At 36.4% G+C, this 12,730-nt stretch overlaps 1 protein-coding gene across 2 annotated transcripts in view; it reads left to right on the forward strand.

Moving 5' to 3' along the window:
* LOC121429601 (guanylate cyclase soluble subunit beta-2-like) overlaps nucleotides 1-12,730 on the forward strand; it is a 67,453-nt gene that overhangs the window by 12,890 nt on the left and 41,833 nt on the right. For both annotated transcript variants that reach the window (XM_041626711.1, XM_041626713.1), the window contains exon 2: nucleotides 7,977-8,050. In XM_041626711.1, the coding sequence (XP_041482645.1) occupies nucleotides 7,977-8,050 (74 nt within the window). The remainder of the gene's footprint in view (nucleotides 1-7,976; nucleotides 8,051-12,730) is intronic.

A 12,730-nucleotide genomic window follows, 5' to 3' on the forward strand; every position in this document is an offset into this window, starting at 1 on the left:
TTCTCCGGCAATCTCTTATCTGGCTTCTTCAATTCTTTGTTTGTAATTATTCTATTTTCCATTTCTCTTACAAAAAGGTATTTCAAATATGAATCTCTTCTGTCTATACCATATCTATTTCTATTATGCAATATTTTATGTATACACCAAAAGGCGACTGTCATTGTTATATCTGTGTTTATATCAGTATTGATTTTTAGTAAACAAAAAGTATTCACATGAATTTCGACTTTAAAAGTATACATAACAACACTCTTAACATAAGAAAAGAATTGTTTGTTCAAATCGCATTCAATAAAAGCGTGTATTAAGTCTTCTTTTACATGACAGTGCGGACAATAGTTATCGTCAGAAAGACCCCATTTAAAAAGATTACTTCTAACGGGTAATAAATTGTATAAAAGTTTAAAATTAAATTCTCGTAAACGAAGCTCACCTATACATGTCAAGTTTCTTTTAAACACAGAAGACCAGTAAATATCAGTCTGCAGTATATTTTCCCAAAAGATACAACATCTATTTGTATAATTCGGTGTTAAACAAATTAGATTATAAAAACGTTTACTACTTATGTCACTCGCTGCGACGAGCCTTTCTCCAATTAAAAAAGTAGGAGTTTCAAGAAAGTAATTTAAATCATTTGCTGTCTGTATATTTGTATAAAACTCTTTTAACCACACTTTTGGAATAGCTTTCTTTAACTTTGCATAATCAAATAAAATATTCTGCTTGCCTTTCTTTGTTGTAAGGCGAACTATAATTTTTTCCATAGAAACAAACTGTCCTTCCTCAAAAAGATCCTGTACATAAATAATCCCACTCTTGAACCAATCTTCATAAAACAAAGACTTATTATTCCAAACAATGTTCTTATTATGCCATAATACTTGTTTGTGAATATACATGTTTCTAACAGAACCAGTTTCACATGTAGTATTATTGTTTACATAACTCCATGCTTTTAAGATTTCCAGATAAAAATCAGGTATATGAACACTTCGAAAGTCTAATAAATTACAATCATAATTACAGTGCAACAGAAGATTTAAGCCACCGATACAATTATAAAAGTAATGAGACATATCTTTCCATGGACCATCACTATCATCTAACAGTCTTCCAAGCCATCTTAAACGAAAACTGAGTATTTGTTTGGTGATATCAATCATTCGTAATCCACCTTGGCTATAGTCTTGTGAGAGTGTACATCTTTTTACTTTTTCAACCTTAGAATTCCAAATGAAATTAAAAATTGATCTATTCAGTTTCTTGATATATATTTGCGGAGTCACATCTACTGTCATAAGATGAATTACTTGACTCAAAGCAAGCGATTTTACAACGGTAATTCTTCCGAAAAAAGTTAAACATCTGCTCCTCCAGTTATCTAGGAGTTTCTGTAATTTCGACAATTTGTTTTCCCAACTTTTTTTGATTGAATAGTAGAGGTCCGTGGATATAAAATACCCTAAATATTTAACAGGCTCTGTTGTCCAACTAAGATCCAAATCAGAAAGATGCCATCTTTTACTGGTATCCCCAATCCAAAAAACAACAGTCTTGTCTTTATTCAATTTTGGACCTGCAATGTTTCCAAATAAATCTAATTCACTTAATATATTAAGTAACGACGGTTTATCTTTAACGAAGAAAAGAGTGTCATCGGCGTACTGTAAAAGCTTTAAGACGGAAGTGCATCCTTTAAATTCAATACTTTTAATTCCATCATTTTGCCTTATTCTATTTGCCATAAATTCAGCTGCTAATATAAACAAGAGTGCCGATAGGGGGCAGCCTTGACGTATCCCTCTTTTGACAGAGAATGTTTCCGAGATCCAACCATTTACAATGACCGAACTTGTGATATTAGCATAAAGAACCCTTACCCACTTCTGGAAGTAAGGTCCAAAATTCATTTTTTCTAGACAACTGTTTACAAACTGCATATTAATAACATCAAACGCTTTACTGAAGTCTACCAACATGATCGCTCCAGTTTTCTTATTCTTTATTGTATAGTGAATCACATCTTTTACGAGTCGTACATTATGGGCCGCCAGTCGACCTTTAACATAACCAGTTTGATTTGGGTTAACATTCCGAGATATAATTTTTTGTAATCTGCGGGCTAACACAGCTGCTATGACTTTGTAATCACAATTTAAAAGTGTTATGGGTCTCCAATTCTTTAAATTCAGTCTGTCTCCTTTTTTATATAAAAGTGTAATGAGACCTTTCCTCTGAGTGTTTGACATAGTTCCATTACTATAACATTCATTCAGTGCTTCGACAAGCATATGACTAATGTCGGACCAAAACACCTGATAAAATTCGACGGGAATTCCGTCACAACCGGGAGCTTTATTCTTTTGCATGGAGAAAATCGCACGCTTACATTCCGTAATTGTCAGCAAACCTTCACAGGAATTTTTATCATTATCATTCAGATACGGTATATTTTTTGATTGCACATATTCTTCAAAACTATCGTCATTTGTATTTTCATCAGTATATAAAATACTATAAAATTTCATTGTTTCTTTTAAAATATCATTTTCTTTATTGAGTATTCTTTTCCCATCTACTGATCTTATTTGGTTTATACCTTTTCGAGAAACGTTTCTTTTTTCCAAACTTAAGAAATACTTTGAGCTTCTTTCTCCTTCTTCCATCCATTTTACTCTTGCTCGAATACCTGCACCTTTTGATTCAAATTTATAAATATTTTCGAGTTCTTCTTTTACTGATTTATAATTCATTTCTGTTTCAATATCATTCTTTTTTTCATCAATCTGTTTTCCAAGAAAATCCATTCTTTCCTGTAAAAAATCTTTTCTCTCCTTTTTCCTTTCCGTATTTTTACTGCAAAATTTTTGTGTGAATTCACGAACCTTTATTTTCAATAGTTCCCACTTTTCGGAAGAAGTAAAATCTTTAGTTTGAATCTTACATATAATATTACGAATGTTGTCTTGAAAGTTTTCATTTTTCAAAATACTAGTGTTCATTTTCCAATAACCAGGACCTTTATTGTTGTTTTTAATTTTAATCTTAAGCGATATTGCATTATGGTCGGCTCTTATTGCCGGTCTAATATCTGATTTTATTACTCTGGGCTGTACATTTTTGTTTACAAGCCAATAATCTAGTCTTGATGCGATTCGTAGAGATTGGTTTCTCCATGTAAATTGCCTGCATAATGGGTTCATTTTTCTCCAGATATCACAAAGGGAATATTGTTTTAACAGTTTACAAAAATTTCGTGGTTTTTTGTAAAATTTACTGTAAGTACCTTGGACATCACGAGCATTTGATACACAATTCCAGTCTCCACCTAAGATGAGATTAGAATCTGAATAATTCACACCATTCCTAGTAAGAAAAAGTTGTAAATTTCTAAAAAATCTCTCCTTATCCTTTTTTGATGTAGGTCCATATATATTAACAAGAGAATAGTGCATAGTATCAATAACAATTTTCAGAAGCAACATTCTCCCACAATTATTCTGTTTTACAGAAATAACATCAACATCAAATTTTTGATTAAAAAGAACTGCAATTCCTGATGAATGATTCGATCCATGTGAAAAGTAACATGGTCCATGCCATTCATTTCTGATTAAATTCTCTATATCAGTTGTCCAATATGTTTCTTGTATAAAGATTATATCAGCTTTTTGTCGTTGGAACCATCGAAATATCTGTCTTCTCTTTTCTTTATTTCTAAGTCCGCGGACATTAAGACTGATCAAATGACAGACTGACATCTGAAAAATGGATGTAGATGTGTTGAATCGTATTCAAATATGCTCATTTCTTTTTTGATTGTCTTTTGATTCCTTTCTGCTTCCTTTTTTGACTGTTGACGCTTCCAGATCTTAAACGAGGTCGAACAAACTCTGGTGACTCAGCTGAGACATCAGAGAAACGAGAATCAACATGACCATTAGCGTGATGTTGACTTTGCACTGGTGTATCGCTGTAGGAAACTCCAGACGCTTGGTCTTGTAGAGGAGGCGAGTTGTTGCTGAAAATATCTTGTTGCGGGTTGCGTGTAGCGGAGACGAAACGTGTTATCTTCGATTGTGATGTTGTATCGCTTGATGCTCGATCGCGATTACGGGTGGGTCTTGACGGTTCGCTCTCGTCATCCCCGTCGTTGCTAGAATCGTCGTTCGAAGATTGCGACTCGAAGATGGGAACCACATTTTCCGTGACCTTGCTAACTGCCTCTCGTTCTTTCTGCAAGAATGTCGTGATCATGCTTTGTTGTGCTACATTTGGCGGTTGATTTCGTTTGGTAGATGGTGATGAGGCATCCTGTATTCGGGTTGAGCAGTGTCGTCACGAGGAGCGGGGGAATGGTCTGGGTCCGTAGTCGTGCAGTCTCTCTGATAGTGGCCAGGTTTGTGACAAAAGCGGCAGATCACTTCATTCTTGCACTTGGAACGGTGATGGCCCCTTTCCAGACAATTCGAACAAACCGTGGTCGAATTGTCGTTGGTGATCTGATTTGGGTGGAACACCCTCGCTTTGAAGGCGCCAAAATTGACAAACCTTGGCAGGGATTGAGAGGGGTTTTCGATGTATAACACTCTGTCCCCGGTTAGACATTCTGTCAGTTTACCATCAACACGAAGTCTTTGCAGTATGATCTTTCCCACTATTTTCAATTTCTTAGCTTGGAATTCATTCAAGATAACATCATCATGAACAGATAATGGCAAATCTTTGATCAGTACTCTGGTTAGATTGCCTTGGCTAGCAGGTAGGTATGGGTTTAGCTCAAAGACAGTGACACATGAGTTTCGCAAGTCTAGACCTTTTGATATGAGGTCAATTCTACTTTTCTGATCCGACAAGTATAACCTCCAAAGTCCTCCTATCTTCTGAATGCCACGTAATTTCGTGAAGGAAAGTGTTTTAGTCAGGGCTTTATACATTTCCTGGCTTGTTACGGCATTGTCCTTGGACAAAGGTATATCACTCTGCTTGATAAAAACAGGCTTACCTTCCGTGTTCATAGCGTGACGTTCATGTTCGTGTGCGCCTGCTTTCGTGGCGCTAGCGTAGGATGAACCTCGGGAAAGCCCACTAGCCGCCATCTTACTACCCAGTTGGTTGTAGAAAAGTTCAAAAATATAGGCAATGTAAAGTCCAAATCCTCCAAAACGATAAGATCACAGGTCGACAAAGTGTTTCTGAAAATTATGTAGTCCTTATAAAGAGTATTCGTAGTCCGATTGGTGAGATATCGAGGGATTTTTTTCTCCGGTTTTTGAAGTCGTGACTATCAATATACCGTGAAAGGGCGCCCTCCTTCATATGTGCTTGAATGTAGAAGATTGCGTTATTTCCCCCATCATTCATGTATCCCTATGTACATGTATCATAAAGATATTCAATTCATTCGACCTATATAGGTACTTAACCATTGATGACAATCCCTAAGTACTTCATTTCCGGGCATGATAAAAAATCACATCGATCACTCTAAACAAAGTCCATTATAGCCTTTTTTTTAAATGAAAATTTATTTGAATGTTAATAAAGAAACAGAGTATAGGATAGTAGCCAAAAAGCAGGGTAAATAACTCTTCATTTTCGCAAATGAAGATTTGAGTTTAATTTGCTGTGAATGTTCACGGATATTTTAATAATCTCAATGGCCCGTATTCTGAAGTCGGGTTTAACTTAAACTCAGGTTTAAAGTTGTGGTTTAAGTATGGAAGGCCAAAAATATCAAAATTTCATCAAATTGTATGTTTCTTATGTTTACTGTGCTATTTCCTGATTCATCGATGATGAAGACAATCATTTATTTATACTTCCTACACAATTAGTAAATGATATGAGAACCGAATGAGCTGAAGTATGATATCTTTACTGTTAGTGATTATGTGACAATTGGCTGTCCATACTTAAACCACAACTTTAAACCTGAGTTTAAGTTACACCCGACTTCAGAATACGGGCCTATGTATTGAAATTCATGTCGCTGTCTTATTCCCTTTTCTACTCTTTTTTTTATTATTAAATCTTTGTTTATATTGCAATGCTGTGTGTGATATTCTATGTAATTTTTTTTTGATGTATAATTATTTTATAAATATAACTGAATAAAAGAGAGAATGAAAATTGACAAATCACGTGTCTGTTCATAGATGTACATTGATATTTGTTCTTACATTCTAAATTATTTAGTGAAAATGGTACATGTGAGACGTTTGGAATCGTGTAGTGTGAACTTTTGCAAAATACTTTAAAACGATATCCTAAAAATGCTCGTTTAACCACCACAAAAGAAAGAGCGTACAACATAAAGGACACATCAATAGTACATGTAGTATGAATGAATAAACTTTATTGATCCTCCTTGAAAAAGTAACATATAACAATGTATTATGTACAATTATATGCTAACGCATATGTCGAAAACGTTTAAAAGCAACAAATATCGATAATTAAAGGAATGTAATATAAAGACAAGGAAGACGAGGAGAGCGTTGGAAGCCAGGCTTGTAATACGGTTCCTCAGTATTGAAACAATACGTTATTTGTTTGTTTAAAGCAAAACTTGATTCTAGCTAAACTGGTTGATAATACTAAAAAAAAATAGGTTGTACGTTACGGAATAAACCATTTCATCCCATCAATTTCCCGGTAGCACTTCGTGATCAATGTGCGTGCACTGTATTCTCATATTTGATATTGTGTATATTGCCCTAATTGATTGTCAATTGGTTTTCGATTGGAAATGAGTGCCAGATTTATCAAGTCTAAAGCTTATCAAGGTTTGAAAGGTCACATCCACGATGTATTTATGACGTTGTCACGGTATATTCTGTTAGCCAATCAATATCAGCGTTTAAGTCTATATTTAACGAAGAGGACGTGTTATATGGAATGTAATTGAAAGTGATCACTTTGGGTAGGCAAATATACCTTTTTGAAATTTTTGCTGTGGACCATGTTGATCAACCTTCTCTAATTCTACTCCTTTTGCACGTCAACAGTGCCGTCGAGAGGAATATATTACCCATCATTTAAAAGATTTGCTGGCACACTAAATTAAAAAGACATACACATGTATACATCACATTTGAAACTTATTCTTTTGAAATTACAAGCAAGTCTAGAAGTTTATATCAAAACACGAGGTATAAACCCTGTTATTATTTGTTTTTCTTTCAAAGATATAACAATTTCGAAGCTGAGCGGCGTTCATTCCGATAGAAAATATTGAAAAGAAGATTGCCTGGTATAGCAACTGCAGTCGACAAAATTTTGCATGCAAGGGCATCAGCCAACGGTGTTTCACAAAATGCACATTAAAAAGAAATCATTTAATCAAGTATTCGATGAATCCAAAAAGAAATAGAAATTCACATTTCTATATATCATCAATTTCATGGTTATGAGTGGCGTTCGTGATTTGTAAGCGGCGTTATTAATATAACACTATTATGATGATTACAACTATTTGCATTGGCTCCCCTTAAGTGTTAGGTTACTTGCATTGCACTTACCTTGAAAAGATTGCATGAGTTCAGGACGAGCGCAATAAAAGTTCATCTCAATGTAACGTAACCGATATACGAAGAAAGAACATTCAATTAAGAAATTAACAAAAAAGGGGTCATCTCTTTAGGCTTGCAACTAGCTCGCGACGAGTTTTCGTCTCAAATTTGGCTAGTTGCAAGGACGTCTCTGCGACCTCTTCGCTGCGTCTCAGATATACTGTATCTCCTGAAAAAATTAGTTTTCGAGCAGTGGCGTGATGAGCCAATAATCTTGAGGGGGCTAGATATGGCGGTGGGCAAGCGCCCCCAAGCTCCCCAACCCCCTCCATCTGTACGCCAGTGTCTCCGAGGAGTCGTAAGAAAATAAAGTTGTATAACTATTTTGACTTTTATATTAACAACGCCGTGATTTTTAACTACGACTTTCTGTTTTTCCTCATTCTCTTTCGGCAGTACGGGTTCATTAACATTTGTGTCAAGGCATTGGTTACAGAGAAATTCGGAGAGGAAGCATGGATCAAAATCAAGTAAGTTGTTCCCTTCTTCTTTCAAGGGATGTATGGCTGGCCACTCATGCCGTAGTCACCCACGACTGTACATCAAATATGAATGTATTTTTTCGAAACTAAATATAAACTTTAGTGTTTTCACTGACAGTGCAAAAAGCATAAACGCACAATTAAATTAAACTTATTATGGTGATTTTAGTCATGCATCAAATTTGTCTGGATTTTATTTTTTAATAACCCTGCTAACGGGCATGTTATACAAGGTCTACATTTGTTCAGGAGGTACAATTTACAGAGAGAGATGTAGGGCGAGCATTAAATGCGGAAAAGGTATACAAAGCAAAACTTATGTCATATTTTTCTTTCCCCGAAATTTTGTTAGGTGACATAGCGACGTCGATATAGGTCCCCGTTAACTTTTTGGCCTTCTATCGGCGCTAATTCATTAACCCACCGACTGTATGGTCGAATATTTTGAAAGAGTTTGTTTACTTATCATACACTATGGAAAAAACCCACCATTATCATAAAGCAATGCTCTAAAAACTGATTGGAAATTTCTGCGACAATCTTTTAAATGTAAAAGATGGTCGAACCACGGGGTGCTAGTGGCGTTCTAGAAGCTCCTTTTGTAAGGCACTTTCGACTCCATCATGTAACAGAGAGATAAGTCAACAGAATATGAGACGCTTGGGCTTTGGGGGTATGAAGTCAATGGCGGGTTGCCGCAAATTATTAGCACATGCGGGACTGGGGCGAATTAAAATTTGGCGAGTGACGTAGGATCGTTCTATTCTCATTTTCCTCTCGCTTTTTTTTCTTCTTCCTAGCGACGTCTAATTTTTTTCCATCTTTATGTGGCCATATCTTTTTATTATTTTCTTCTCTTAGTATTCACTTTTGCATTATGTTACTCATCCTCCAAACTTCAAAAATCTTCTGACATATCTACTCATCAACATCATTACCCCCTACCCCCTTCTCAGCTCCCATTATCTATCACCCCCTCCACCAGTCCCTCTCGTTTTCGACTCACTTTCGTTCGGATTGATTCCAATACTCATTCCATCTCCATCTGAAATCGATTGTAACCCTATTTCAATGTCTTGGCCATCAGAAGAACCTTGTACATAGAAACCTAATACATAATTTTGGCAAGCTTTTATTTGCTTTTCCTATTTTTATTTTATTTTTGGTTCGTACCATTGCCAATGAATGTGTGCGTGAGGTTTTGTGTGTGTCCGTGTCACTATATGCTTATCGTTTCTTTGCGTTCTTTCCTGTCCGTTTGTATTTTATTTATTCTCTCTCTTACTCCCTGTCTCTCTCTCTTTCACACACACACCCCACACGACTGCACATATTCTTTCACACACGCACACACGTCTTCTCTTTATTTTTACCCCTCTCTATGCTGCTCTTTCTCTTTCTTCTCCATCACCGCTTTACTTTTTTAAGTATTCTTGTTTTCTTTGTACCTATCCATCGATTTTAGCCCCATTCTCACACGAAGCTGGTCTCCCCCTCCCCACATACAATTTGTTCCCTTTCTTTTACTCTACTTCTTCTCCTTCTTTTCCTCCTCCTCTCAAGTTCCTCCTCCCTTTTCTTCGTTTTCTATTTTCGCTTTCCTTCTTTATATTTCTTTTCATTGTCCATCTTATCTCTCCCCTTCTCACCTTTTCATCTTTCTCCCTCTTTTTCTCGCTCTTTCTTTTCTTCTCCTTTTCTCTCTTTAAACTCTGGCTATATATGCCTACTGTTATTTATTTCGAAAGACTTCTACTTTTACGTAAGAAGCGGAAATTACTCGCCACCTTTACACTGGAACAACTGCGATCTGGCCTGGATCAAATAACATGCTATTAGCAATTGAGCCTCTAAGGGTTCCATTTAAAAAAATATGTAAAACAGCAAAAAGAATAGACTCAGATTTCTTGGAAACAACTACGAATCCTACGGACAAGATACCTCTATTGTTAACGAAGATAAATGCTTTCCTCTTCATGGCTTTTCCCAAGTCTCTCGATTTTCTCATTTCCGTGCATCAATCTTTGATTTCATAACCTTTATCTTGTTAAGGGTGGATATAAGAAACGTGAGACGTAGTTCAAGGCTATTTTTATACTTGTTCTCAGCCTAGCCAACTCGTCCTCCCTTCTTCCAAAATATGTATTTACAGCAAGAACGGGAAAGTTGCAAAGGGTGAACTCGAATGGCGCCTCGAAAGACGCTTTTGAAATGACCTTTATAAACGAAATTATGTCATCCAATATGATAATACTTTAAATGTTTTTGGCAATTTAAGAAGCAATTCCTCTTGCATTTTAAACATTTCACTTTCAGGATTTTTTGTTCAATCGTAAATGATCATAACTCCCACACAATAGTGTTTCCACATGAAGTGGCTGAGACTTTTAAATTACGATAACTTCACACTTTTGATTCCTAAAATACAATTTCTATTTTTTTTCGTTGAAAAGTGGGAATATTTTTTGATGAATTGAAGGGATGGGGGGAAGCACTGCCGACCTCATTCACGGCACCAAACCTATTACCCTTTGTGCGGAAACGAATTATATAGAAGTAAGCAAGTGCACACGGGTATGATTATACCAGTAGATCATTGAGCTCGCGCGCTTGAATCAATTGAGCTGGTTATCCTTGGGGAACATCGCTGGACATAGGAGCAGAGATTCAATTAATGTTGACCAGTTAATTTTTCGACCAGTGACCAACGCTTCTTTAATATCCTGTCCAACTTTCCCGCCGTGCTCGGCAAGTTAGGTCATAGAAGGACATGCCATTTGATGATATTTGTTTTGCTTGACTATCTTTGCGATCATTGGCAAGTATCCACACTTGGAAAACATGGCGCAGTTTGCATCTTACATATACCACATTGGGAGTTCCCTTTGGGTGCAAGTTTAAACCCTAATAAACACTATGTTCCGTAAATGATGCAGCTCTCACCATTTTGTATCATTTCCAGGAAGCACAGTTGTACCTTCTAAGAAGGGTTCAATTCTTTACCTATTGGATGTAAAAACTAATTAAACCCCAAAAGGTGCACAGTTGCACCTTTCGGGGCGCAAACAGAAAAAAAATTGCACTCTTTTCACTTCAGAAGCAAGTTGGCACCCAAAGTTGTTGCCACTATCGCATTTATGGTGCAAACTTTAACCATGTGTATAGGCCTACCGCTTTTCCAATATACATGTACCGATCCGGCATTTTTTTTCCTCCAGGGCTTCGTTACCCCTATATCACCCCCATCTTATCAGCTTTACTATGATATAGATTTACATTGTTTAATGTACGTGTACATGCACAGTAAAAAACTGTTTACGACGCTGTTTCTTATGTTAACTTTAAAGTAGCTGTTTAATAGGTTTAACAAGTGTTTACAATTTTGAATAAACCCGCTTAATGTATTGAAAACTAAATGTTAAAATTAATCTTTATTATATGTTTAAGTCTTCAAACGCTTGTTTGAACTAGCCTGTACTGCAATGTTCATTGAGTACACAACGATGTGTATTTTTAAACCATCGGGGTTTTTTTAAACTGTGTGGGTCTCGATTTACTTGTTTGTCTGTCAGTCCTTTCCTTTATGCATGGAAGATCAGACAGGAAACCAACCCCTGTGTTTACTTCTTTCACCCGTCATGACGATGCTTAATAAATCACTACACGTGGCCCTTTTAACACCCAACGTTTCCCATGCGACACTTGAAGCTTCGGCCGGGTGGTGAACGCGAGTCATGGTTCGTCAATGTCCATTGTTTGGTATTCGACCGAGTCCAAGTGATGATGTCGTTGGGAATGGGGCTCCCCCTTCTTTTCTCACTACTAACTGTTGTTTCGCACCATTGAGATGGCCGTGTTAGTAATTGCATACATCACTTAAGATTTATAAAGAAAGAACAACAAAACACATAGAATCGAGGAACGAGCCCAATGTTACCCTTATTGTTAAATCAGTGTTTGAATTTACCAAAATACTAATGAGTCAATTAGGAAATGGTGAGTAGCCATATACATTATTTACCCCAAGTCTTCAGTATCCGAATTAAGTTGCGTAAGTGTTGTTTGAAAATTCGGTTTCAAATACTCGCCTTTCTTCCGTCTGCAGGAAACTGCCATGCGATCATTTGGTTACAAGTCATGACGCCGGGCGTCTTAAATAACTAATATTTCATTTAGCGTCGTCAGTAAATTTGCAATCCTCGATGAACCCATATTTGTGTCAATATACAGAGTATTCAATTTTCTTTTCTTCTATAGTATACCGTTGGGAATTCGAAGAGCAGGGAGTGTTTCACAAAGATTTAAGTATGATTTAGAGCCACACTTAAATGCCTAGCTACGTGCGGTATAAAAAGGCATAACCACATTGGTCGAATCATGCCAAGAGGACGCGCACTACTGCATATGGATCGATAAGACTGCGTGTTGCATATCATGTACGCGTCGGCATTTAAGTGTGACTCTAAGTCACGCTTAAATTTTTATGAAACACCCCCTGCTCTCTGGTATTGCTAGAAAAATCCGATGTTCATAAGACCAAGCATACACTCCTAGACAGCGTTATTACAATGAAGCCCCACCAACCTACTTCTTACTTCTGAATTATTTATATTGAATAATTTTATGGAGGGTAGCAGTGTTGGTTAAAACTGAAAGATCCGTAAAGGA

The sequence above is a fragment of the Lytechinus variegatus genome, chromosome 16, assembly GCF_018143015.1.
Source record: "Lytechinus variegatus isolate NC3 chromosome 16, Lvar_3.0, whole genome shotgun sequence".
NCBI classification, from domain to species: domain Eukaryota; kingdom Metazoa; phylum Echinodermata; class Echinoidea; order Temnopleuroida; family Toxopneustidae; genus Lytechinus; species Lytechinus variegatus.